The sequence below is a fragment of the Centroberyx gerrardi genome, chromosome 22, assembly GCF_048128805.1.
Source record: "Centroberyx gerrardi isolate f3 chromosome 22, fCenGer3.hap1.cur.20231027, whole genome shotgun sequence".
Lineage (NCBI taxonomy): Eukaryota > Metazoa > Chordata > Actinopteri > Beryciformes > Berycidae > Centroberyx > Centroberyx gerrardi.
In genome coordinates this window covers 17100892-17128658 of record NC_136018.1, presented here as the reverse complement: position 1 = coordinate 17128658, position 27767 = coordinate 17100892, and the positions used below count along the sequence as shown (strand labels likewise).

Genomic DNA, 27767 nt, shown 5'->3' with positions numbered 1-27767 from the left:
GAGGAGGAGGAGGGGGACAGATGACTGCACCTCTCTCAGAAGTGTCTCACCAAAAAGACTGTTTGCTCTACTCTACTGCTCTGCGAAAGCTCAGCCTTAAATCACATCTGTCCTCCTCGACTGGAAGTCCGCCTCAGCTCCACGTCGCTCCGAATCTCCTCTGGATTTATGAATGCAGGATATTTCTCATCATCGAGTGGCGCCGATTTCCACGGTTTCGCCATTCTCAGAAGTGCGCACTGCAAACACTCAGCGCTCATCCTCCTGTGTCCCCTTCTTATCCTCCTCTTGCTCTCCCCCTCGGCCCGTCTCTATATATGGGTGTATGAGAGGACCTTTCTCTCCGTGTTTCCAGGGCATTAGTTCACGTTGTGCCGTTTGATTTAAGGACCCCGTGGCACACATGAAGAGTTTACTTTTCCGTCTCTGCTGGGCAGGAGGGTTGCTCTGCAAACTCCTGCCTGCACACAGTGATTTCACCATAATTGTACACTGAGGTGGTGATGTTGCATAAGCCCTGCGCAGAAGTAATCGATACCCAGTATTGACTTGTTAGGAGGAGTATTTTTGGCTGACATTGCACTCAGTTGGTGTATTTTAGACAGGCCATCTCTCTCTCTTTCTCACTCCCTCCCCCTCTCTTTCTCTGTCTTTCTCTCTTTCTCTCTCTCCTCACAGAAGGTGATCTCGCCCAGTCCCAAATCCCTAGCAGATGTGTCACCTCTCTATCTCTTTCTCTCTTCCCCTCTCTTTCTCTCTCTCTCTCCCTCACACACACACACACACACACGTGAACATCCAGAAAAAGACAACACAGTGCCTGTCTGTCTATAGCCTTTTGTTTTTATTATCATGATTCTGTCAAGGCCTATCCTATCAATCCTCCAAGCCAATCTCATTTTGCCACCAAGGAACAAAACACTTGTTAGACAGGGAAACTGCATTGCTGGAGGAGATTTGCTGCTTCCCTCCTATTGGAACGAAGACAGTACAAAACTCTCCCTGTCTCCATCTCTCCCTCTCACTCTCTCTCACTCTTTCTTTCTCCCTCCCTCCCTCGTGTCCTCCTACCCCCCATGGTCAGTTGAACACAGAGCAGTTCTCTGTCCTGCCATCATGTGGGTTTTAAAGCCTGGTTAACCCATAACTGTCTGCCGAGCCAGGCTCTATACTGCTTCCCTCAGTGTTTCATTTAGTGAGCTCAGTATCTCATCTTTACTCAAGCACTTAAGTCTCTATTATAAGCTAATGGGGCTAGTATTGGCTAACTTGCTGCTGCAACATTAGCTGACTATTACACTCCCGTCTGATTATCGCTAGGCAAATATATCCTACAGTTAATTCATCCTACAGTTCATATCAAGTAGGCTGTTTCAGACTTTGCCTGTCTATTCAGTTTGTGTGTGCACAGACAGCGCGGCCTGACCAATGGCATGCACTGCATCACAATCAATTATGCATAGAAAAATTGTCAGTGTTAATATAACACCAAAGTCTTAAACGTCAACACAATTCTAGTGTTGATATAAGGCCAAACCCATCAGAATTAATTTAACACTTTTGATACTTTTGAACAGCCACCTCAGAGCAATGTCAGCTCTATGAGTGGCTAAACAACTCTCCAATCAACATTTTACAACTCTACACACATACTTGTCACTGAAAAATCAACTTATTAACACTGGAAAATTTGCTGTGTGATTATTGTAGTTCAGTTACACACTCTCAGTTCTTAACAGTGTTAAATTATATGGTTTGAACACCATCTTAGTGCATCACAGCACCCAAAACAAATATAAAACAAAAATGTACTTGGGTGGCTGTTAATTTTACCTGTGTGGGCACCCAAATATAATATGGGATGCACTACTCTTTATATTAAACGATAATGTGAAGACTGGCTAATAACTCACAACAGTAACTATAGGGCTATACTTGGTGAACTAACCAACTAGGCTATTGCAACAGTAGCTTGGTTAGACTAGAATACAATTAAATAGAACAGAATAGATCCAATCAGAGTTGAATAGAACAGAGCAGAACAGGTTATATAGAATGGAATTGAAAACAACAAAATCGAACGAGGCCTTAAGCAGCGTCTTACATGACTGCGGGGGCGCCTAACAGCCCAACTCCCCTCTCATCTCTCTTTATTTGGGGCTATTCTGGGCTGGGCTAATGTGGCGGCAGTGCTGCGCGCTGAGTGAGTCAGCGGTCATTAGGGCGTGCAGACAGCTCTCCGCCGGAGGCCACAGGAGCCAGTCAGTCTAATGGTGAGGCCTGTGAAGCGTCGGGGAGCTGAGCGCTCAGGACGTCCCATAGCTCCTTCCAATTAGCCTCCCCCACCCCTCGCCCATATTCGCTGTTAGTTGGCCCGTCCGCTCCCGTTAAACCTGCAGGACGGCTGAGCGACGGGCGCTCCGTTAAGCTTCCCTCCCCGCTGTCGAAAAAACCCACTCAGAGTTTCTCTTTGCCGTGTTAGAGAGAGGAAGGATTCTGCTTGATGTGTCGTTCTTTATAAATTGCGCTGCTCATCTCTTTGTCCTTTGCTTTTTGATGAGTGAGTGTTTTCTAGCAGGAGAGGTCTGGTTTGTATGCGTGTGTGTGTTTGTGTGTGTAGTGAAAAGAAGTTCCTCCTCCCACATGCGGTCTTTGTTAATTTTGCAACATTTGGGCATTTCCTTGCACCTTGAACAGGAGTTATTCCTTTTACAGTAAGATGTGTGTGTGTGTCTGTGTGTTTTTATCAGCCAATACAACATACCTACAATCGTGTGTGCTTGTATGTGTGTGTTCCTTTGTCAGCCAGTACCTATAGTCTTGAGTGTGTGTTTGTGTGTCTGTGTGTGTTCCCATGTCAGTCAGTCAGTCTATCTGTAGTAAGCGTCATGTAGCTGAGCTGAGTTGAGCTATGAGAGAGAGAGAGAGAGAGAGAGAGAGAGAGCAGCTCAGCCACAGCGCTCAGATCCACTCATCCTCCCCAGGGAGAGGCCGACTGAACAGGAATGTAAACATGGCAGCTAAATAAACTGCTGTGTGGGGCACAGAGAGAGAGAGAGACACACACAGAGAGAGAACAAGACAGAGAGGGAGAGAGAGAGAAAGAGAGAATTTGGAGATGTCAGGATCACTCACTGTTCTAAAGGGAAAGGCCAGACTTATTAAGACTATTACAGGTTAAATCTTCCCTGTTTTAAGCAGAATACAACTGCAAATAAATGGTCTGGATCAAGACAAATGCAATAAAGAGGTTTTTCTTTCACCTTTAACTGGTAGTGGTCGCAATCAAAGAATGTAACCTGGGAGGGGAGATGACATCCACCGTGTGTTTGAGAGGTATCGGGGCCTACAAGGACAGCTCGGCATTCCTCTTCCCTCCCCTCCCTTTAACACCTTATCTCGACCTCTCACTCTAAAATAAGATGCACTCACACCATGTCACATGGCAGCAGCAATCACCCACAGCTTCTCAAATACTCCCCCCGACTTTCAAAGCCCAGTGAAAGAAGGCTGTGTTCACACTATTCTGCATTTTTTTGTAGAGAAAGTGCTGCCTCAACTGCACTTTGTTTCCATCACAACTAGCTGCGGTAGCTGCCGCTATCAGCAAACAGTATTTAGCATCAGGTGCAACTCAAACACTTACCAGCAACTCCTTTATGATCTGACTCTTTATGATCAGATCTACTGCCCACTTTTCTAAGGATACTTTCTCCATTTTCATTATGGTTGTTGTTGTTATTGTAAACTGTCAGCTGCTGATGTACCATGAAACCCTACCTCTTCTTTGTTGTGATTGGTTGGCTCACAAAAAGTGGTCTACATCATGTGCACCCCTCTAAAAAGTTTGACTCATCTCAACTTCAGAAATTGCTCTGCTCTGTCTAAAAAGAAGCTAGACGCAGTGCTTTTTTACCAAAGTGGGACACTTTCCATCTACCTTGTGGCCACTCCCCCTTTACTTTAAGAAAGGTGCTGTCAGTTTGAAAAAAGCGGAATAGTGTGAACATGGGCTAAGCTCACAAAAAGAGAATAACCTCTGGCCCCGTGACCACTAAGATTCCTAGAGTAGTGATGTTACAATGCTGATATGATGATAGTTTACGTCTCCTGTCATAGAGAAGTTTGGCCTTTACTTACTGTATGAAGGAGGGTTCACAGCACACACAGACTGCTTTCCATTGGCCCCGGGCCAGGGAGCGCAGCCTCTTGTTGGCCACGCCCAGCCTCCGTCTGCCTGTGGCTTTTTCAGGCGCCCTTGGACTCCGCCCCCAGCAGTAGGCTAATCCTGCGGACTTGTTTTGATGTGGTGATCTGACTGTTGAGCACAGGTGCTGGCGGCTGCGGCCGTGAGTTCTTTCTAGTTACCGTAACCCGGGGCAGGTGGCAGCCATTACGGCTCTGTCTGAGGTGGCAGACTGGCAAGTTTAGCCACCGGCATGCCACGGCCCATTCTGCTCTCCCAGCCCGCAGCGGCTACCGATGGACGACTGTTGACATAGCTGACTGAGCCGACTGAGCCGAGCTAGCGCGGCACAGTGTTCTGCTACCACTTGTCCCTTCCTCCCTCCTCCGCAAAAACACCAGCACCTTGGGAAAGGCACAAAGCAGGTTCAATCGCTCTCTCTGTTTTTCTTTCTTTCTGTTGTTTTGCTTTTTTTCCCCCTTTTTTCTGCTGTTGCCCTTTCCAATGCCTTTTATTCTCTCCCAAGGTGGATCAAAGAGAAGAGGACTGCGGAGGCGTATGGAACTAGACTCAGTGTAACAAGTAGCTTTCTCTAGCGCCGCAGAAGGCCGTTCTCTTATTCTGCTTTGCGCTCAGCTGGGGTTTGTTGTGGGAAAAAAAAGCACTTTACATCTTCTGAAGGGAGCATTTAGGTATTTAACACTGAAAACTTGTACATGCGTCTTTGCTAGGATTTCCTCTTCTTATACCCCATTTTATAGTCAGGCCAGCGGCATCTATTCATTCTTTTATCAGCTCATCGATCCGTCCTGATATTACATCTACTCCTGCCCGCATTTCCACTCATCCCTCTCTCTATCCCTCTACCTTGTAAACTCCATCCCTCTTGCCCTCCATCCCTGCCTCCATCACTGGGCGCTGGGCCAGAGGTGCTAAACAGCGTCTTAACCTGGTGTCTGAGCCTCGACTCATCCCTTATTCATTCCCATTAAAGGAGCATGAGAGTTGTTCTCTGCCAGTGGTTGCTGCTGTTTCCCTCTCCATTAGAAAGACAAACGGCCGCAGTGTGAGTGTACCTACCTAGTGTACCGTGCATAACTGATGGGCGAGTGTGAATGAAATATGCATGCTGGGTCGCTCCTGACTCCTCTGAGTCCAGTTTGGGACAAGACAGACCATATGGTATCACCTGGTCCCACTGGTCACAGGAGGGTGGAGCAAATGGGTTGGCATGGCTGGTGAGAGGACAGCATCTTCTCAACAATGCTCTAGGAACACACACACACATGCACACAAACACACAATGTATTTAAAGTATTTTAAGTCAAAATTTCAGTTCTGTAGAAGTTTTAAAAATGTTACAGTTTCTTGATGCACTGTTTTTTTCCGGTGAGAAATCAGCCTAGTGCATATTCAGCTCAGACCTACTGTATAGTCTATAGTTGTTACCATTTTCATGTTTATTTCACATGTAAAATTGGTTTCATATTCCATTCAACTGGCATTACAAAGGTCTTAGAAAGTCTGAAATCTCACTTGATGAAACTTTCAGACATCCTTAAATATTAATACTGTAAAACAAATAAAGGCACAAAGGCACTCAAACAATCACATACACATAGGCACGCTTACACACACACACAGACACACACACACACACACACATGCCAGTGCCTCCAGTAGCGCCATTGAGCAGGCAGTGTGCCAAAGTCCTCCATGGGATATAAGCCCCCAGGCTCCCTTATATACTTACATGTACAGTACACACACACACGCACACACACACACACACACAGGCCAAACAATATCAGCCTCTCCCACCTTTACAACCTTGTCTGCCTCTGAGGAGCCTGGTAAAAAAAAAGGAGAGATAAAGAGAGGAGGACAGCAGACGATGGGAGGAGAGAAGCGAGATAAAGGTGAAGAATGGCGATGAAAATGGAGAAAAGTGCTAAGCCAGCGACTCCGGCTGTGAGACGGACAAGAGTGAGCGTTTCTGCCCCGCTGGTGGAATTCGGGGGGGGGGATGGGGGAGCGGAGTAAATTGAATCAGCATATCCTGTGGGCCGTCACCCTCACCCTGTCCCTCTCTCTCTATTAACCCTCGCCGGACTGTACAGGCTGCATCTCAATCTATTAGCTTTAATGGGAAAACGGGTTGGAGACCTCTGGGAACAAAGATCACGGATGCTACAAAGGACTGCTTCTCACTCGTGTGTGTCTGTGTGTCAGCGTGTGTGTCGGTGTTTGTCAGTGCGTTGTGTGCGTACGTGTATCTGTGCGTGTATGTGTGTGTGTGTGTGTGTGTGTCTGCATTAGCATAGCCCACAGCGGAGGTGGGCGGCGGATGCGGCGAGCACCTGAGCAGTAATCCGGCCAGTTAATTTTGGAGGAGCCATTTAAAGTGAGAGGAGGCATCAAAGAGAGGGGGAATGAGGAGGTCAGGATTTTCCCTTAATCCCTGCACTGCTGCTGGCAGAGGAGAGCGACAGGGGCAGGGAGGCAGCGAACTGTGGTGTTGTGACAGTATTTTGGGGGGGGGTTGTGTGTGTGTGTGTGTGTGTGTATGTGGGGGCGGGGGGGGGGGGTTGGTTGGCACTGTGCCACTGTAACACTGTGTGTTAAAAAACTAGCAAGGAGCTCCCCATCTCCTGTTGGAGACCAGTTACAATGCATCAGAATGGTACTGAGAGGGATAGCAAGCACACTGGGTAATACTGGGTTACATGACATGATTTATTTACACACACATACACACATACACATAAACACCCGAGAACGCATGCACACACATGGCCACCTAGCAAAGAGTGGGTGCATAAAAGAACCTGACATCCAAGGAAACATACAAGCACACACTGCCACACATACACACACACACACACACACACACACACGCAAACAAACATGAGAGGGCTTACACAACAAATCCAGCTTGTTCAGATATCACCCGTCATCCCATTGTTTAGCAGAGACCTCTCTCATTAATGAAAAGCTATTGTGAATAGAGCTCTGGATCGCTGTGGCCTTGCAGACACCTATACCCCCCCCCCTCCCCCTCCCTGCCCTGTCCTGCCCTAATCACCAGTCCCGTGGATGAGGGGCATTACAGTAAAGTAGCAGGTGCCTGTCCATCGCAGCGGTACACAGGCTGATTTGATGGTAATCTATAATCTGTAAGGCTTTTGATCCCACCGCCATGCTTATCAGCCAGGTTTGTTTGGCCAGGTTCGGAGCGTCGGTTTTAACAGGATGACAACATTGTGCGATTAACCTTTGATTGTTGTTCAACACTGCTCTTTTATCATCTCCCCTGCTTTGTTTATGCATGAATGAATGTGTTGATAGTATTATGGCGTGTGTGTCTGTGCACAGGCATTTCGGTGTGCGAGCTGGTGTGTATTTTATTCAGTAGGTAGGTAACCATATATTGTCACACTCCAAAAGAATACCCATCTTAACAAGTCTAGAGTTGAGGCTTAAAATCATGTTTTCACAGGTCTTGTTTCAAGAAAATTCTTGGAACAAGTTGATTTGCATCGGAAAGAATCAAAATTATTTCACCCAACCAGATTTTTTCACTTGTTAAGATGGATATGTTTTGCAGTGCAAACAATATATCATAGCATACAAAATGTCCCCAAATGCATTGCGAAGCTGAGAATTAATCATGCAAGTTATAGCACAATCTGAAATGACAACTGAAAACTACAACTGGATAACAAAATTTGCAAATTAACATCACTATTACACCTGAAAATAGTAAATCATTGCTCTTCTTATGTAGTTGTCAGTCAGTGTAACTTAAATTTAATTCTAGCTTCATTTCTAATATTGCGGCAATCATGTCATGAACACAGTATTATATTAAACTGTATCATACAGTGAGCATATTTTTACACCCCTATTATCCAGTTTCAGTAAAGAGGAAGCTGCCATTTTTGCTATATGGCCATGATGCTGGAAAAGCCAGTATTTGGGACAGTGACAAAGTGAGTGTTTTCCTCTGCTGTTTGTTTGGGCTTTAGTACAGATACCCAGCCAGTGGTGGTGATACAATGTTGAACACTGAGGCAGGCTGCCTCCTATACATTATACATGAGAAAGCATTGTTGATTTCATTTGTCTTTCTGGTAGATTTCCATCCCCCATCTCTCTTTCTCTCTCACTGTAGTCTAATCTGTAATAGAGGCTTGCTACAGCAGTGTATTTACCGTAGTGGTGTTATGAATCCAGATCTGCTGGTGTGCCCACCACCCTACTGTGTGCAGGCTGGAAGTGGAGCAGACAGTGGAGCTGTAGGTGGTGACATGTACAGCTCGCAGGGCGCCAGTCGCTTTTATGGGACAATAATGGGAGGCTGCCATGGATGACTTACTGGGACGCACCCACAACCTCCCATATGGAGGGGTTTTATTTGAACATGAGTCGCTTGGTGCGTGAGTGTGTTTTGGAAGCTTTTGCTATCATCATACCACATAGGTGAACCACCGTAGTCTATGAGAAGTATGTGTGATTTATGGCCTCTACGATTTCACACAAGAACACATATAACTGTACGTACACTGCATGAACACTTAACTGAGTTTGTGAGTGTGTTTGTGCATGTGTGCAAGTCAATCACACCCCATAGGCCCTAGTTATTGCAGACAAACAAGTCAGAAATCTCATTTGATTGTTTGGAGACAGAATTAATACCCATTTACATCAACAATATGAGGAAATCAACTGAAGTAACCAGGCAGTCTGAACTATCCACCCAGCAGTAGATAATTGTTGACACCTAATTCTATTTCAAAGGGCCTGATTCTTGTATAACTTGTGAATGTCACACAGTCATCAGTGTAAATCGAATTATGCAGAAGTTTGGATGGACATGCAGATCTCATGATATGACAAGCTGTTACGATGTTAGTTCCACCATGTGTGACAGGACCTTGGGTTATGCTGCAGAGTCCTGCGTGCCGTTCAACAAGCCGTTCAACAAGTCAGGCCTCATCAGTTCATTAGCCGGTCTTGGGACGAAGTGGGGCAGCTATTGATTTAACAGTGTTAGTGTTTATCAGGTTATCAGCTTAACCGAGACAAGCACCTCCACAGCATTACCACACAGTGTGGAATAAAATACACGTGCTACGCATCTGAAGCGTAGACACAATATGAATTAATTTATTTTCAGCGGAATAAAATTCCAAGAATTCATGACTAACCGTTTCCTTTTATTCTAGTACTGATGATCTTCGTGGATTAAGCAAGCACTGTGCGCACAAGGTTACCACATAGACTAAACTCAGCCGGTTGGCTAGTCTCTCCTGTTGCTCAGCAGCTGTTTTTGTGCGAGTCACATGCTGTCTGGCAGAATTGGGAGCCAGGCTGGCTTCCTTCTGAAGGTAGTCACCATCCTGTCTCCCCTGGCAGGTAGTGGAAGTGTGGTGTCAGCTCTGTGATCGCCCCTTCAACTTCCTCCTACTGCTAAGACAACTTCCCGCTGCCTACAGGGGCTCAGCAGGAGAAGAGCTCTGGAAATACACTGTAGTCTGTCTGGGCTGGATGACTTGGAAAAGAGGGAGATATTTAGGTTGTGGTTATGGTCAGTGATGTAGTTCTAAATGAAAAAGTAGGTTAACTAAGGCACCAACCACCAATATAAAGAATTTTTTTTTTTTTAATAAATCAAATGTACATTACACATCGTGACATGAACACTAGTACAATTGTCACCCATCACATGTAACAAAAAAAGAAAAAAACAGTGCTATACATCCTTATACTGAAAGCATTGAAAGGTGCAGGATGTCAGTAAATTCGAAAGCAGCATTTAGAATAAGAGAAACTGAGACATTGAAGAAAACAATTATATTCTCAGAAGAGTATTCATATTTATATGTTTTATATGCTAATATTCATAGTTAGATTTTGATGAAAAGACCTTTTCATGTAACTTACATGTCTCAGTTCTTATTAGAATATATTAGAATACATATATATACACTCTGGTATCAGATGAAGAACAATTTCTGTATTACACAGCAAAATCATCAGTTGATTTAACTCTGAGGTTGTAAAAAGTCCACACCCATCAGAGTTTATTGAATACTTTTAGATAGTTTTGAACAGCCGCCTCAGAGCCATATCAGCACTATGAATGGACAAACAACACTCCATCAACACTTATCAACTCCAAATAGCTGTCACTGAAAAATCAGCTCTTAAAATTTGCTGTGCACTTGAAAAAGTTGGTCATTTTTTATGATGTATAAATAGTTGCGTAAATTGCGTTTAGGTGGTTTACCCTCCACTACATTCCTGGTCTTGGCTGTTTCTGGAGGTTATACACACATCCGGATAGGTTTCTGTTACTGTGCTGTAGTTTGCAGTCTCCATCACCTCTACTGCATGACTTCATTTCTTCTGTTCTCCTGAGGGCCATACCTCTCTCACTCTCCTGATTCTCTCTCTATCTCCCTTTCCCTCTTTCTCCCTCCCTGCCTCTATTTACATCCAGTTGGAGCACCTGGGAGGAAGCAGCTGTAGGTGGTGATTACAGTTCAGAGACTCCAAAATAACCTCTCCTCCTCCCTGCTTTCTCCCTTCTTGCATTCTCTCTCTCTCTCTCTCTCTCTCTCTCTCTCTCTCTCTCTCTCTCTCTCTCTCCCAGCCTCCTTGTCTCTGATTCACCCCATCATAGAAATAACACAGCACAGCGGAAGATGTTAAAAAAAAGAAAAGAAAAAGAGCCAAAATGCTCCAAATTGCTTCTATTCTTTCTCCACTCTCAATCTCACCCCTCGCAGGCTGCATCCCCTCCATTGATGTGTGTTTTCTCTGTGTGTGCGTGTGTGTGTGTGTGTGTGTGTGTGTGTGTGTGTGTGTGTGTGTGTGAACCCATGTAAATAAAGTGACTAATACACACAGCGTGCTCATCAATATGGGGAACGGTGGGCTCAGCTCGCACAGATGAACACAGGATGAATAATGTTAGCTGAGCATCGCTGGGTATGACCACTCCCCTCTCCACCCCCCTGCAGTGTGTGTGCATAAGCGTGTGTGTGTGTGTGTGTGTGTGTGTGTGTGTGCATGCGTTTACGGTGCTAAAGCTCCCATCAATCACACGCCCAGGACCTTTCAGCAAGCCACACACACACTAAGACTCTAACACACACTCTCTGCCAGGCACTCCTGCTGAGTTTATTAAAAGCCGGAGTGTGATCACTGATCTGTCTGACAACAGCTGCACACAAACACACGCAAACGCACACACACACATATCCCACCAGCACCTACACCACCGTAACCATCAGCACTAGTCATACTCATGCTGGTGGTGTGACTAGAAGCACTAGTCCTTGGACAGAGCTGTCTTTCTTTCCTCTTCCTCTCGGCTACGCAGCACATCACCACTGCCGAACAGGAAGGCCAGTGTTCAGGGTCACACACTGCCCAGTGGAATTCCCCTGAACCGCAGGGAGCTCACACACACACACACACACACAGGCGAAACACAGCTCTGTTTGAACCAAGTCAGCCACCGTACCGGTATCAGAAACAAAGCGAAAACACCTCTTCGATCCATTTCCCCAAAAATCATCTTAGCTCTGACATAATCTCACCCGCTCGGCTGCAAAGAGCGAAGTTGGAAAGCACCAATACAGACGCGGGTCAGGAAACATGTCATAACTGATAACGACAGCACTGTGATGGGTCGGTATCAGCGCTGGCGTTTACTACCCTAGAGCAGGGGTTGGGGCTACAGGATGGACCAGTGCTAAACAAGACCGTCCTTCAAACTGTGCGACTCAGGTTCAAGCCTCCGTGACGACCAATATCCACCCTGCTGAAGAGTCCTCGTCCCTGAATCCCTACCACTCAAACGGGGGATTGTCCTACATATAATACAATAATACAGTAAATATGGGTTCCAGGGACCCCTAAGCGAGCTCTATTGTTATGTATTTGCTAGAAATTAGTATTCTGATCAAAGGTTTCACTCTCCCTACTGTTATCTCCCTGCCTACAGTAAAGATAGATGTCCTTTGTCAGATGGGGGTCTAAAATGTATCTACTTGGGTGTCCTTGTCATGAAAAAGTATGAGAGCCTCTGTCCCAGAAAACATCTGGCTGATCCCCGCTGAATGACTTCACATGCTGGGTGACTTCACATGGGAGAGTCCACTGGGCCCAGCCCAATGATCGCAGTGTGCTAGGCTGAACGGCGTCCCACCCTGTTGGCTGTCACTTACGAGACCCCGGTCTGGCCTCTGTCTTCGAGCCTCAGGGAGCACTAACCAGCGTCCCACCAGAGCAGAAAAGAACAGCGCTAAGTGGAATGAAGGACAAGACATCTTAAGAGTTGAAACTAGAGCTGGATGTAACTTGCATACCACAGTCAGAAAGTAACATCTTTTGTGGTTAGCCCCACCTTTTGACACAAGATGAACATAGTCAATCAATCCTACAGTGGAGCACACCTAATGTACTTGTCCACCCCTTCCACACCCAAAACAACTACCAGGACATACTGAGAGAAGAGCTTCAACAGAGCAAGTCAGGCAGTGCATTTTTATCCTGTCTAGGACATAGAATTACACAAAAAACAGTAATATGGAAATGGAACAAGATGACACAGAACACGGGAGTAGAGATCAGTACAGGAGATCAGTACAGAACAGTCCTAGAGCAACAGACTCACAGTCAACCCATTAGTGTGGATGTTCTTTGGCAGTGGGGAGTGAGAGATCTGTGCCTATCGACTGCCCCCGCTGGACCGTCGATGCTCCCCTTCGATTTCTGACACAGCAAGCTAATGGTCTCCCGGGCCGGTGGCAGCGAGACACACACCCACGCACCATCCCAGCACCTCTGGGTGTAATGGACAAAAGGAGGCCCGTCAATACATCAATACGCGACGACCTGCGTTTACCTGCTGTCTCAGCCATTTCGCCCCGTGCCCATCAGCGCCGCACTGAGAGGGCGCATTAACAACAGCGCTGCTCGCTCGCCCTGCGATTTTTCATCTGTCCGCCCCAGTTCTACAAATCATAGTTTGCGCGTTAGTCACAGCCAAGGACAGCCGTTTGGAGAGAGGGTTTCGAGCCGTTTACGTAACACAGCGGTCAAAGAGAGGGGGATGGCTGGCCAATAAGACCCCTTAATACACACAACCATCATCACAACCTGTAACGTACACACGCAAACACACACATGTACACTTTTTTCTCTCTCTCGCCTGGTTGAACAAGACGGATTTCTGTGACTGTCCAACCGACAGGCCGTCTGTACCCCGTCCTCTTGGTCATTTAACAGGGGGGTAATGGTGTGAGTGGAACTGGTTGACTGCTCCCTCAGCCGCAGTCGCCCTGGAGGCGGGGGGTGGGGGTGCTAACCCTGCCTGGTCACACAGGGAAAGGCCACTTAGCCTGGGGAGAAGGGAAAGGACATTTGGTGGAGGGGGGGGGGTTAGTGGAGGATTGAGGTGACAAAAGGGCTTTTGTGGATGAAAGTTTACGGCGTTAACCCCTTTCCCTCCCCACTTCACATGAATAACAAGAACCCGCCGTGACAACTGAGCAACAGCCCAAGGCGGTGTGTTTGTGAGTGTGTGTATTGTGTGTCTGTGATGTGTGTGTGTGTGTGTCAGGGGTTGTCCAGGATGTTTGGCCTCGGGAGGGTCTTGTGACAGAGTTGACATTCTGGAGAAATGAGAGATTTGTCAGCCGTTGTCAAAATGGCACGTAGCGCAGGATTTTCCACCATTTCTAGAAAAGGAACAGCTCTCTTGGCACTTTTGCGTGTTAGTGTCAGAATTAGTGAAGCCACAGTAGGCTGTCAACATGGATCCTGGCCGCGGCTTCGCTGAGGTGTGCTGACCTGCTGATTCCTATAAATGGGAAACTTGCAATGGTTGTAAAATTAGATGTAGCCAATAAACAAAAAGTCACTTCTGGGTTATTTCTGCACTTCCACCTGTCCGTGTGTGTGTATGAGTGTGTATAATTGTGTGTGTGTGTGTGTGCGCACAGCCTGTCGCCCTGCGGCCTCTCCCCTCAGTGAGACATCTGTCAGGCAGAGCCACAGCGTCAACACCTGACCTTTACTGAGGAGCAGGCAACCAGAGAGAACACACACACACACACACACACACACACACACACACTACCATTAATGTTGTCCATCACCTTCACTCTTTTTGGTCCCTCTCTCTCTCTCTCTCTCTCTCTCTCTCTCTCTCTCTCTCTCTTATTCCCTTTCTCTCCTCCCTGACTGTCCTCTCTGTCCTATTCTCTTCATCTGTCGCTTCCTAGCTGTCTCTTTTCTTTATCTTCACCATTTTGTCGCAATTCTTTACTTGATTTTCCTCTCTCATCATCCACCCATCTTTCAACCTTTTATCTCTCCTTTTCACCATCTCTCTCTCTCTCCTCTCTCTCTCTCCGTCTCTCTTTTTCTCAGTCTCTGACAGTTTGTGACACTCCCTCCCTGGGGCAGCCTTCAGTTCAGATGAGCATTGTATGTGACAGGCCAGCTTTGTCTTTTTAAGCCATTAGCAGTTCTTCTCCTCCCACCCTGCCATCATTCCCCTCCGTTTACCTTTTCTGCCCTCTTTTGTTGTGTTTGTGTGCACACGTCTTTGCTGCTGACTGGCAATCCCTGTATTAACCCACATAACAAAGTGCATTCTGCATAGATCACCAATCTCGACTAGTGTAGTGTGATGAATTGAGCGGTGTAGGTATGTGACAGTACTGATGACAATGATGTTATCCGGCCTCCTTAATGAACTGCGGTGTTATGTTGGATTTGGAGCCAGGTGACAAACCTGTGCAGTTAGGTAGACTTAGACGTATAGGTAAGCAAGATTTAATGAGATTTTCCAGTCGGAGAATTGTTTGGCAGTGCACCACTTTCCCTCTTCATGGGCTAGTGTAATTCTCCCTGGTCCGCACTCCCCCACAGTAAACTGACAAGCCTAATACAGGAAGGAATGTTCAGTCACCTGCTCCTAAAATGCAACAGCCCAGTGCTACACTAACCTAATATAGGCCCACGCGGCACACGCAGTTGGGTTAACTCGGTTAATGCATATTGCATAGACCGCTATAGATGCACACAGAGAGGGGGGGTTAGCCTGTCATGAAGGGCTGCACAGTTATGGTCAAAATGAAACTAGAGATTATTTTGCTAAATGTTATAATCATGTTTTTTAGTCTCAATTGTTTTAGGAACAAATTGATTTTCTGAAATGGTAAAGGAAAAGGCATTTTTTAATTGCATTTTTTGCATTTCATATCAACATCTTAAAAACTTTTAACTGTAGCAGCCGTTCTAAATGAAACAAAATGCTTCAACATTGCTGATATGCCAATATTCTATGATCAGTAATTGTGGAAACTGAAATTGCACTATACAATTATAAATTATGTTGTGCAGCCCTATTGTTTTCCCATAAAAAAGACAAAAATACACATATACTGTAGAAGTTTAAGGATATGTTTTTCTAAAAATATTTTGTACAAATAAATGACTTTTATTATTTTGAGTTCCCAAAAGTAAAAAGAAATTTGATATATTTGGAGATATAGCCTATGTTGTCAACAGTGCAAAGGAAGAAAATCATCATCTACATGTGCATATTCTGGACTGATTTTTATGATTCTTTTTGCAGTGTGGGTTACATACTGTATTTCTCTGTACAGTAAGAACTGATAGCTGTGCCGTGCTAACAGGCATACAGAGAGACCGGTAGCATCTCTAGCTAGTTAGCTGGAGCCCAGAAGCACTCCGCCGGCTGACCCGCGTGTATCTATGACAGTGTTTGGATGAAGCTGTGAAACTGGATGCTGTTGTCTGACAACACATAGAACAGGCTCAACAATTTGGCCTACCACTTATGTTGAGGACTAATGACTATCACACCTCTGGATTATTTTGCACATTGTCCAGCCTTAATTCATGAGTGATTGATTTTCACTCTTGTGAAAAATCAATCACTCTCATATCTACTGCCTGTACATCTCATATCTACTGCCTGTTGTCAATGGCTTTGAAGTGGTTAGAGCAGTAGAAAACAGGTTACATGATGAAGTTTGATGCCACTGATGTTACTGACTACATTTACATGGCTTGAATAACCTCAGGACATTGCTCTAATAATATCCTCCACTCAAAATGTCAACCCTAGACACAAACTGGGAAAATCAAAGGGGAAAAAGACTATTATACTACTGTGCAGCTTTCAAAATCTATCAATCTGTAACTGCAGCCTGAATGGAGTCTGACAGCAGAGGTGGCAGGGACTTTTCATTTTGTCTGCAACACCCCGATGAGGTGTGACATAGGCTAACGCAACATTAGCCAGGTTTTTGTTATGGTTGCATGCCTGGTATTGCAGAGGTGTTGTAGCTGCAACGGTCGCTCCTGGAAGGGAAACAACTGTTTACCCAGGTGTGTGCTGATGCCTTCCTGTGCCGGCTAAATATTTGTGTTGCTGTTTTGGTGCCGTTTCTGTTTTCGGTTTCCAGTGCAGTCATCAGGTATGTCTCACTGACCGAATGGTATCAAGGGTTTGAATTTGAAATGGGTTGCGTAGGCCTGAAGAGTCAAGTGACAGATCAACCTTACAAAGGTGATACCGAGTTCTAGGAATAGAGAAGGAGCAGAGAGAGGTGGAAGGGGGAGCGGGTGGAAGCGTGGCTGCAGGTATTCTGGGCTTACCAGAAACCAGCAGATGTTTCCTCTCCTCACCTCTGTGTTTTTTTCTCCTCCTCCTCATCCACCTCCTCCTTTTTCCTCTCCACTCCTTCTATGTCATTGCTTTCTCGGGCACCTGTCTATACTGTATATAGCCAGGCTGGTTGGCCGGGTGGGCATTCTCTCACCACAGACCTGCTGAGTGTCGGAGAACTGGAGCAGGCCTGCCCACCGAGGGAGGGAGGGAGGGATAGAGGGAGGGAGGGATGGTGAGGAGATAAGTGGGATAGCATGGCCTTTAGGTGTGTGTGTGTGTGGGTGGGATTTGGGTAGAGGGGCATTGGCATGTGTGCATGTATGTGTTGTTGTGTGTATGTGAACTTGTTGTGATCAGGCAGCAGTTCATCATGGCCTGCTGTGACGGACGTGCAGCCGAGGTCACGTGACCACTGATAGTGATGGAGAGCTTTCTGCATACCAAGCGTGCCTTTTAACGGCTTAATGTACAGTGCGCACACACATACACACACATACTCTTCACTCTCACTTAGGTGTACTGCTGTTATTACCGTGGATGGGGCTGTCTCACCTCCAATATAAACAGCGCTTGGGAGCCTAGTGTAAACGCGGTGGCCGGGGCATTTCTGTGGAACGTGTGTGTGTGTGTGTGTGGTGTGATCACGCCCTCCGGTCCCTACCAGCCCACCTGGCCTTATTTAGAAGAGCTGAGAGGAGCCAGAAGCAGCAACTCTCCGAGGACGCCCAGCCTAACAGAATGTGTGTGGCTCATCACGATGCTCATTAGCCCCGGAGAGAAATACCATCGCCTGCCACTGTGATTCGTACCCAGAACAGCCTATGACTTTCCCTCTGAAGAAATGCAGTCTATTATCTGGGTGTCATTTAGGCACAGCAGCAGTATTAGGACTAATCCTGAGTAGTAACAGCACATGGCCTAATAAGCAAAGCACATAATAGCCTATGCCTAGGCTTACTGATATTCTTTTCCCAGAATCAGAATGACTAACTTTAGTATCTCTTTTTTTGAAAGCCATTGCCCAATCTCTAAGGTGCAGTTAAGTCTTTTTTCCTTTCCTAAGACTCATTAACACCTACTGACTTCTTTTACACTTCCAAGACTCATCATGCAGATTACGAGAACAATAGCCTCCATTAGCTCCAGTGTTATCATGGAAAGTGCTCAGATGGGAGATGAGTGACCTGCAGAGGCCCATTAGCTCTAGTGCTAAAACCTTGATCAGCGTCATTAGGAAGACAAGAGCCCATTGTCTTCTAGCTCACCTCTGAAGTGATGACTGTGAAGAGCTCCACTCCACAGGTTGTTGAAATCCTTTGATTCTGAAGGAACAATCTTAACCAATTTTCTTCGTTAGCCTTCTATTGTTATTGGCCTCCTTGAATGAACCTAAATCAATCAATGAAACACTTCACATCTCTTGCAGCTCTGGCACTAGTAAACTCACAGCACTTTGCATCAGTAGTGACTAATTCTCTGGATTGCTTGGTACTATTTTTTACTGCAAGGCCATACTAGTAGTTCTGCTTTTTTGCTCTCCCCAGCCTAACTTAGAACAATGAGTAAGACTCATATGATGTTGTTCTAGGGAGTTTTTATAGACATGGGGCTGAGTGTTGTGCCATGTAGCTATGGAGAAAGACCTTCCAGGATATGACTGGCCCTAACTGTGACTGGCCTGCTCTGGTATGGTTGGCAGACACCTGTGGAGAGAGTTGGCATTAGCTGCTATGCTAGGCTAAGCTGACTAGGAAACAGTCTCTTGGGACCCCTAGTGCCCTCTACAGCTAACTGGCCGGCCTGGCTCTGTGTAAGGGCTACTGTTGGGAGTTAACGGTTCATATCCTTGCAGTATATCTCTCAACTACTGGAACCAAGCAGCATTTGTGTAGCCTGACCTAAACGGCGTAGCAAGTTTGAGGCAGCCTGCGAACAAGCTATCCGTGAAAAATCCCCAATTCTTTTGTTTTCTTATCGGCACTCGAGTTGACCTTCCTGACTCTGTGGGAGGAAGGCTGTTGTTTTAACAAAACCAGCAGCGTTTACCTCAGCGCTGAATGAGGCGCCTCACCTTGAGACGGCATACTTGAGGTTTTGAATGGCACGGCTTTGTTTTAGTTTGGTTCTCGTTGTGCTTTTTTGTAGTGGTTGGTTTCCCTGAGAAAATGGCAGTGCGGGGCCGCAGGGGCAGACTCTGTGACGGCAGGGTCTGTACTCTTTGAGGATGCCTGTGGTATTTTCACCGCTGCCTGCCTGGCCCTGAGCTCTGAATGAGATAAGTGGTGTACCTCAATGAGGGAGCCTGTACCAAGGCTAAATATAGAGACAGAAGGAGAGGTGGAAAGGCAGACGAATAGTTGCCGCTGCTCATGATGAGTCAATCTCTGTCTAATCACAAACAGAACAACCAAAGGGCTAAATGTGTGTCAGTTGAATGAAATCAGCAGCGGAGAGAGAGCACACCCTTTGATCTGTCTCTTTAAGAGCCAAACTCGGGGAAAGTGTTTTGGTTGGACATTCCACGCATACCTTCGACACCTTCTGGTATGGGGCTGTCGGCTTGCATATAAGATGTATAGGCTTTGGCTTCCTTACAGATGTTCCTATAGGTAATGAATCAAGATAAGAGCTCGCTTCAGACTGTAATGTGTTTGTTCACAGGCTATATGTTTCTCTGTGCCCCCATGTAAAGATCAGTTATTAAGCCAGTCAGTCACACCTTGAGCGCCTCAAAGCACAGAGATAGCTCCCTCCCACAGAGGCTGCTATACTGCCATGACTATCTGGCACGCCTCAGTGTAGTAAACCACAAACCAAGCAGTCCGCTGTTGCACAAGTAATCCTCCTCTTAATTTTAAGTTGTTGAAATGTCCCTTACTCATCAGCCAGATCAGGGTCACCGAGCATGGATTGATTGAGCCTAGTTTGGGTTTTTTTTTTTGTGTGTGTGTGTGTTTTTTTGTCTGGTTAAGCCTGCTCGTATACCAGAAAAGTGGGGTTTACCACATAGTACAATATGCGCCAAGACAATTACAGGATAGTATTTGAAAGTCAATTTAGTATACTTATCTGTGATTGACCACTTATCTGACATCTGATCTGTCCTGATTCGGTAAATCCCACACAGTTGGTACTCCATCCAGGTTAAAATAAACGCTAAGAATTATTTGCAAATACCGTGTAACCCAGGTTTGTTATCCATACTGGACTGCATTGTCTAAAAATACATTGGCAAGTCATTAGGCTACTCAAAAAAAACAAAACAAACTGACATAGCTAGACAGAAACTGCACCATTGGAATCTACAGCATGCACCGGTGTCAAGGGATATGAGGGACATAATGTTCTTGGCTGTCACATCAGTGACGACACGTCTGCCGAGGTGATCCCCCCTCAGCGGGGTAACGCGGGGCCCGTTTGGGGTGTGAGAGTGGGGCGATCCCCCGAGTGACCCGCCCTGTCGCCCATTCCTCTGCCAGTTACTGATGCGGTCTGGCAGGTGTCATAACAACACAGCCCTCTCAGTGCCAGCAGGCATCTTTAGGGGTGGCTGACATGGGGCTGCCTGGCAGTGTCTTTAAATAGGCTCTGGGTGCTTCGCAGGGGAAAAAGGGGTGATGGGTGAAGGTGAGGGTGGAGAAATGCAAGTGACGTTGGCTTCATTCAATTTACCAGGGGTTTATTTTGGATGCCCAGTCACCTCAGTGGTCACCGGCTACAGCAGGGATCGGCAGCATATGTTGGAAAGATGTGTAGGTGAAGAGTGAAGAACGGCGCTGCATATTGAGAGGCTCTCACTTCACACCGGCTCGTCAGCCAGCACCGAGATCTTTGTCAGGAACACCAGGATGCTTGAGGTCTTCCCAGGTAAAGGCCTGACTGGGTTGATTTGTGGTGCTTTGTGTGCCGACTCTCATGGATGATATGGGCAGGTTAGCTGTAATGAAGACATGCTGTGCTGAAGCTATTTCTGGCCTGCATTGATTGTCTCCTATTACCCAGATCCATAGAAGGCTTGTGTGTGGGAGGGTATTGTGAAGGTTCGATCTACGGCCAGGGGTTAGGGACTAACTAAAAGCATGAGCCATGGTTACAGGCTATTATTTTCTCAGGTGTTCAACACACTGCGACCTACGTTGGAAAGTAAAGTTTGAGAAATGAGTTCCTCACCTCCTCCAACCAATGCTTTCTCTGCTAGATGCGTAGGAGTCGTCCTCCTGTTGTGTGTTAGCATGCTAGCGCTAATGAGGCCAGCTGTCTAAACGCTGAGCCGGTCAGCCAGAAGGGACCTCTGCCTTTGTTTTTGCTAGGTGTTACATCTCCTGTTGGAACACGCACTTTAGTTACAACACCGCCGACCATTTGGCACAGGAAGACAGTTCCCGCTCAGCCCCCCCCTCCTTCTTTTGCTCTTTCTCTCACCCCCTAACTTTGCTCTGTCTTCGCATCTCCCATTTTTATTGTCCTCCTCGCCGTTGCCACCGTTCGTCTGCACACCAGCGCATCGATTTTCTCTCTACAGCTTTATAGTTGATCATTTTCTCTTGACACCGCCGGCGGAGAGTGTTGCCATTGTAATCGCTGACCTCAGCTCCACACCTGAGTGGCTGTGGCCCTAAACAGCCTCTCAGACTCGTCCCAAAGTACCCACTGTTTCAGAATGAAGTGTCGCTGCCTGCTTCGACTGCTGAACGGACAATACATCACCTGGCAGAGTCGCTCTGACAGAAAGGAGGGGCAGGAGAGGGGGGGGTGGTGTGTGTGTGAGGGAGGCAAGGGAGAGGGAAGAGAGAGAACAAGTACAGATTCTGTACAGTCTCATGGCGCTACGTAGATCTAATTAACAGTTTATTTGAATGTGATCTCAGCTCTCTGGCTCCCTAGTTGATCAGCCTTCATCTCTTCTATGGAGAATACAGCAACACTAGGCTACTTGGCTTGCTAGTTAACTTCAGCAACTGAACCGTAAACATAGCTTATAGCATAGGTATAGAGGATGTATTTCACCCCTGACTGACTGACCTAAATTTGCCTCTTGAAGACCACAATGTGGTTGCGATCACTCCACGCTAAAAAAAGAAAATATTGTGGAGTGAAAGAGAGGAAAGAGAGTGAGAGCGAAATAGCTCTCCTGATGAACCCCGATGGGATTTTGCAGATGCGGCACAGCAGTGTTGACCCTATGAACAACTCACCAAATAACATTGCTTCTCCCTCCTCCTCCACCACCTTTCATCCCTCCGCCCACACCTCCTTACTCCCACCTCCCTCTCAGCCTGAACCCTGCACGTCTGCTGAGTCTGTGTGAATACCAACCAGTTGTAGTGACCTGCACAGTGCGGAGAGAAAGAGACCTCACCAAAACAATTCTCATTGATTGAAACAGGGGATCGTTATTCCCCCAGCTACGCCTCCTCCCGACAAAAACATTAGCAGCCACTTCAGAAAGAGGTGGGCGAGTGGGGTTGGGGTGAGTGGAGATGGAGATGGAGAAAAAGAGAGAGAATGTGCACGCGTTTCCGTGCGCATGTTCAGGTACTTTGTACTGGCGGTACTCAGCGTGTGTGTGCAGGTGGTGCGTGTGTGTATGTGCGAACGCGGGCTCCGTGTACCGACAGTTCGTGAGGGCGGTGTGTGTGTGTGTGTGTGTGATGTGTGATAAAGTAGCCGGAGAGGTAGTTTCAGTGCTGCAGCCTGGGCCCTCTGCTGACTGGGCTGCTCTCACTGGAGAATTGATTTGGCCTCCGAGAGGATCTGTAGCTCTCACAGTGGAACAGAGAGATGGAGGGAGAGAAAGAAAGGGAAGGAGAGTGGGTGGAAGTAACACAGGTGGAATTGAGAGATGGAGGAAACGGGTGGAAATGAAAAGAGAACGCAGGAACACACACACACACACACACACACACACACAGAGAGAGAGACACACACACCTGAAGCAGACAGTCGGTCAGGAAAATTTACTCCCCGTAATAACCCTCTCTGTAGGCTGGCTGTCTCTGTGTCTCCTGGCTCCTTCAGCCCATAACACAGCCGACCAGGTCACACCGACTCCCACACAGCACACACACACACACACACACCACCTCAGCCTGCTATCTAATGATCTCACACTGGTATGTGTGTCGGCGAGTGTCTAAGTGTGAGTTTTTCTGTTTCTCTGTGGCTGCAAGATATGGAGCCTGTTGTTCCGGTAGTTCGTTTTCTGCAGCAATACCTTATCATCTGTTGTTCCTCCCTCTTACTGAGAACTAATATAATGACATTAATTTCTCGTTTGGGATCATGTCCAACGTGATCATCATGAAAAATTTTTAAAAATCAAGTCGATCGATGTAATCATGATATTCTGAAAGGTATCAGCCTATTTTGCAGACCATTTTACATGCTATAGATTCATATATTTTTCAGATTTCAATATTTTTGCTATGTTTTGGTGTTGAAATTGTCGGTTGCATTATATTTAATAACCCCCGATTTGCTCTGTTCTCTATGCTGTTGGCTATTTCATTCTCTGCTGCTTTAACAGCCCACTTTCCCCACAGGGATCATTTAAGTTTCATCTAATCTATCTAAGTTAGGCAGAGGTCTATGTAATTGGTGTTTCCAGCTCCCTGCCCCCCCTCAACCATTCGCTTTAATAGTTTTGACATTTAAATGACAAAGCGTATTTAACCTCTCCGACTCGTGGCCTTTCACATACAGTACTCCCTCAGTGTTGTCATCAGCTGAGCGGGTTCGCTTATACTCTATTTTCCCTCCGCCTGTGGATCCACATGTACGCCTCCACTGGCCCGGGTCGAATCTCGCCAGAGCTTTCTGTCCTGTGTCTCCCTCGCTTCTTCCCCGGCTGTCTAAATAAAGAATAAAAATACTAAAAGATGTGTGCACCGTTGACTCTCCTTTTAAGAATAACGCAAAATATTAGACACGATTCGACCAGTCATTCTGACCTCTGCGCCCCGTCTCTCTCCCTGTGCAGTGACCAACTACAGTAATGTGGTGGAGGCCGGCTCAGACTCGGACGATGAGGACAAGCTGCACATCGTGGAGGAGGAGGGCAGCCTGGCGGACGGGGCCGACTGCGACAGCACCCTGCCGGACGACGAGCCCCCCAGGGAGCACTGCTGGGACGGAGGTGAGACCAGACACACACTCGGCATACTAATATACGGGTTACATGATCACATATCCACTAGGATCATCAAAATTCCACGAGTCAAGAAAATTCAGGAAACAAGTTCATCTGCATTGGAAACGAATCACATTATCTCACCTCCACTGGCAGATTTTTTTCACGTATCTCAAGAAAAATCCGATTTCTAGACTCAATATTAGACTAAATGACTTCTTCTATGTGTATTTTTGCAGTGTGTGTGTCTCTTTTCACTCTGTCCTGCCACTGTTACTCTATTTCCAATGGCAAAGTGTCCTTGAGCAAGACGCTGTACTCCTACCTGCTCACTCATAAGTGGCTGTGGATAAGAGCATCAGCTACAGATGCCTAAAAAATGTAAATGGGAATCTCTCATGCAACCTTTGTTAAAAAAGAAATTATTACACCGTAAATTATTTGACTGCTGCTGTCAAGTAGACGTTTTGACCTTAGCTGAGGTGATGTGGGCTAAGTTAAGAATTGTCTCACTGACATCTGTACACAGCACAAAAGTACCCGGCTTTGTCTCATTGTGAAAGATCAAGTGTAAGGAAGCAGGTACTACACACGGTGGGCTTCCAACTAAGGCAGGAAATGCGATATTAAACAAAGACAATGCCAATAGAGGGAGAGACCTTCAAGTACAGAAAATAGCCCTGCGACCAAAGAGCCAGTGGAGAGCTTAATGGCACTGGTGGGCATTGGAGGGGCCGCCCTGAACTTCTTTTTACCTCAAACCGCATGGAAGTGACATCAGAGCCCCCACCCCACCCCCACAGGAAGGGCTGACGTCACGCCCCCCCCCCTCCTCCCTCCAGAACACAACAATTGCAGGTGTTGAAGGATGTTGGTTTTTCAACCTGGGCCCAAGGCCTCCGCACCGCGCTCCTGACCTCATGCTGCATGTATGTGTCTGTGCATATGAATCTGAATGTGTGTGTGTGTGTGTGCGCGCGTGCCGCTGTTGGTCTGGGGCCCGCGCCAAGTACAGTATGTGCAATAGTGTGACGGGCCCACATGTAATGTAACAAGACACTTTGACTCGATATGTCAGCCACAAGCATGTTTATTTTGGGGCGTTGCTGCTGGTGGATTTTGGCTCGATGTGTTCGCCGGTGAGAGATGTGTTAGGCTGAGGGGTGGGGTGGGGTGGGGGGGCTTTGATTAAGCAAGAGTTCAAGTAAACACGCGTGAAAATGTCCAGCGACCTATCACTTTCAGTTTAGGGAGGGATTTTCAGGAATCCGCTCAAATTCCTGTCCAATGAGACTGTTCAGTTTCAGTTTGGTCAGTTTCAGAATTAAATTACCTTTCATACACACACACACACACACACACACACACACACACACACACACACACTACAGACCTGCACACAGTGTAGCCACCTCTCCCCCAGTCTGTGCTGTCGTTTTCATCACCATTATCCCATCTCCTCGATCCTCTCCATCTGTACCTCCTCGCATAAAGGGAAAGTTGGAGGAAGAATAATGTCATTGGTTTTGGCCAGGGCCCGTGAACATTAAACACTTCAAAAGCATGAGTTACACTGAAACAGCTCAGCGAGCTGGCTGCGCTCCAGACTTATGCCTGATCAGGCATATTTTCTTTTGCCTTCACTCGCGCACACACACACCCACACACACATACACACTTCCCTCTTTCTCACTCTGTCTCTCTCTCTCTCTAGCCTGGTCTCATACATCAAGCAACATATCTTCTGTCACTCTCAGGGACTGGACTGATGAAACATGGAGCAAGCCGCAGTCCTAGCTCTCTCTAAACAAGCACACCTCTCTTTTCTCTCATCCCTTCATCCCTCCCTTCATCCCTCCCTCCATCCCTCGCTCTCCCTCCTTCCCTCCCTCAGTCTCTGGTGCAGCCTTGAAAAGCGACCACCACCCACTAATCTTCTCCTCAGCGTGGCCCGGCTCGCTTCAAATTAAAGCCTCGACACCCCCTCTCCTGAGACTGCTGCGCTCCAAAACTGAAAGGTGGTTTTTCAGCGTGTTGCCATCCCTCCTTTCCTCCCCTTCATCCCCTTTTCATACTGCCTCTCTTTCTCTCTCTGTTCCACTTGTTCTGAATCATTCCTCTTGATTATATGGTATCATGGTCCCCCTGCTCGCTGTCATTACTCATTCACTCCTAAATGATTATGTAGTGGTGGAGCAGCCCGGGGTTGGTGCAGTAAACTGCAGCCTGCCCTCCGCTAAGAACAGGCTGACTGACTCCCGGGGAGGGAAAGGTAGTGAGAAGGTTGGCCTGGGAGGGCTTCTCTTTCGTGTTTGATGAGTTGCAGAGCGTGATTACATCTCAGAGAATGGGCAGGGTGGAGCTGGAGAGCTTTGATATCGTGAGGGAGCAAAGGCACTTAATGGCAGCGACAGCAAGAGGCTAGGTTTAACTACCTGGAAATATAGCCTAAGGCCCTTAGAAGATGAGCTGGCTGCATGTTGAGTGGGCTTGATCGGCACTAGCACTGCATCACACCGGCAAGCAGTGAAGTTGCGAAGCTCCCAGGCACCACGAGACTTCTATATTTCTCTGTCTTCCTCATTGTCGACCTGATATGCCATGATGATATACCCACAATGGCTCCTCAGAATGGGTCTCAAAACACCGAATAGCCATCCGGATGATATTTGCAGCAGGGACTGCGCGGACACACGGGAACACCTACATTCCTGTGCGGGTTATGTCATGATGTGATGTGAAGTTAAACTGAGCCACCCTTCTGCACAGGAAAGGAAGACTCTCCAGAGAGCTGGGAACGCTGTCCAGCGCATCCATAACAGACGGTTTGCTAGCACCAAGCCAAGGCTGAGTAAATCACCCTCGATTTGGAAATACCTCGCGTTTATTCTCTGGCTCACTTCCTGTTGTTTGTAGATAAAGCGTAACATTGTCGCTCTAAGATTGTATTTTATTTTCGGTGTTTGTGCGAGTGCTTATCGCTGATATGTGTCTCTCCCATCCCAGATAGAGGAGAGGATAGAGCCCATAAACGGGTCTGGATGCACGACCACAGGAAGCAGCGGGGGCAAAGGTCAGCCAGGGCAGGAAGTGCATCATGGGATACCGTTGTGTCATGTTACAGAGATATGGGCAGAGGAGGAGGAGGAAGGAGGGAGGGAGAGAGTGGGTGGTCTGGTGATTTTGCTCAAGAATAGCGGAAAAAGCTATGTTATGCTATATGAAAAATAAAAAACGAACTACTTTTTTAGCTCGCGAAACAAGCTTCAACAGATTGTCCTGCCTCGACCTCGCGGGGACTGTTTTCCAGGGCTTTTTAACAGATTTTCCACTTGTGCAGCGGTGCATTCACATCCCTGCGTCAGCGCATAAATGGCCTGTGTGATGTTTCACCTCGGGGGAGCAGCCTGATAACATGGAGCCACCTCGGCCTGGTTGTGAACCCTTCTGGCCTCGGTCTTTACTTACCAAAGAGCTGAGAGAGACAAACACACACACACACACACACACGAGGAGGGAGAACGACAACTTGTCATACCTTCGCACCACAGACCCCCTGCTGGGACCCTACCTCACACACATGTTCGACATTTAGTAGCCTAGAGGCGTGTTTGTGTGTGTGGATGCTGCCTTTGAGCTGGGGATGGAGGGACGGGGGGGGGACTGTCAGATCAGCAATTTCAAAGTCCCATAGCTTTTTTGTCTGCTGTTTAAATGAATCCTACATC

General features: G+C 46.9%; 1 protein-coding gene across 1 annotated transcript in view; it reads left to right on the top strand.

Annotated features, from left to right (window-relative positions):
• LOC139914257 (zinc finger E-box-binding homeobox 1) overlaps positions 1-27767 on the top strand; it is a 51891-nt gene that overhangs the window by 13858 nt on the left and 10266 nt on the right. The window contains 1 exon segment of the mRNA XM_078291311.1: positions 23890-24045. Coding sequence (XP_078147437.1) covers positions 23890-24045 — 156 coding nt within the window.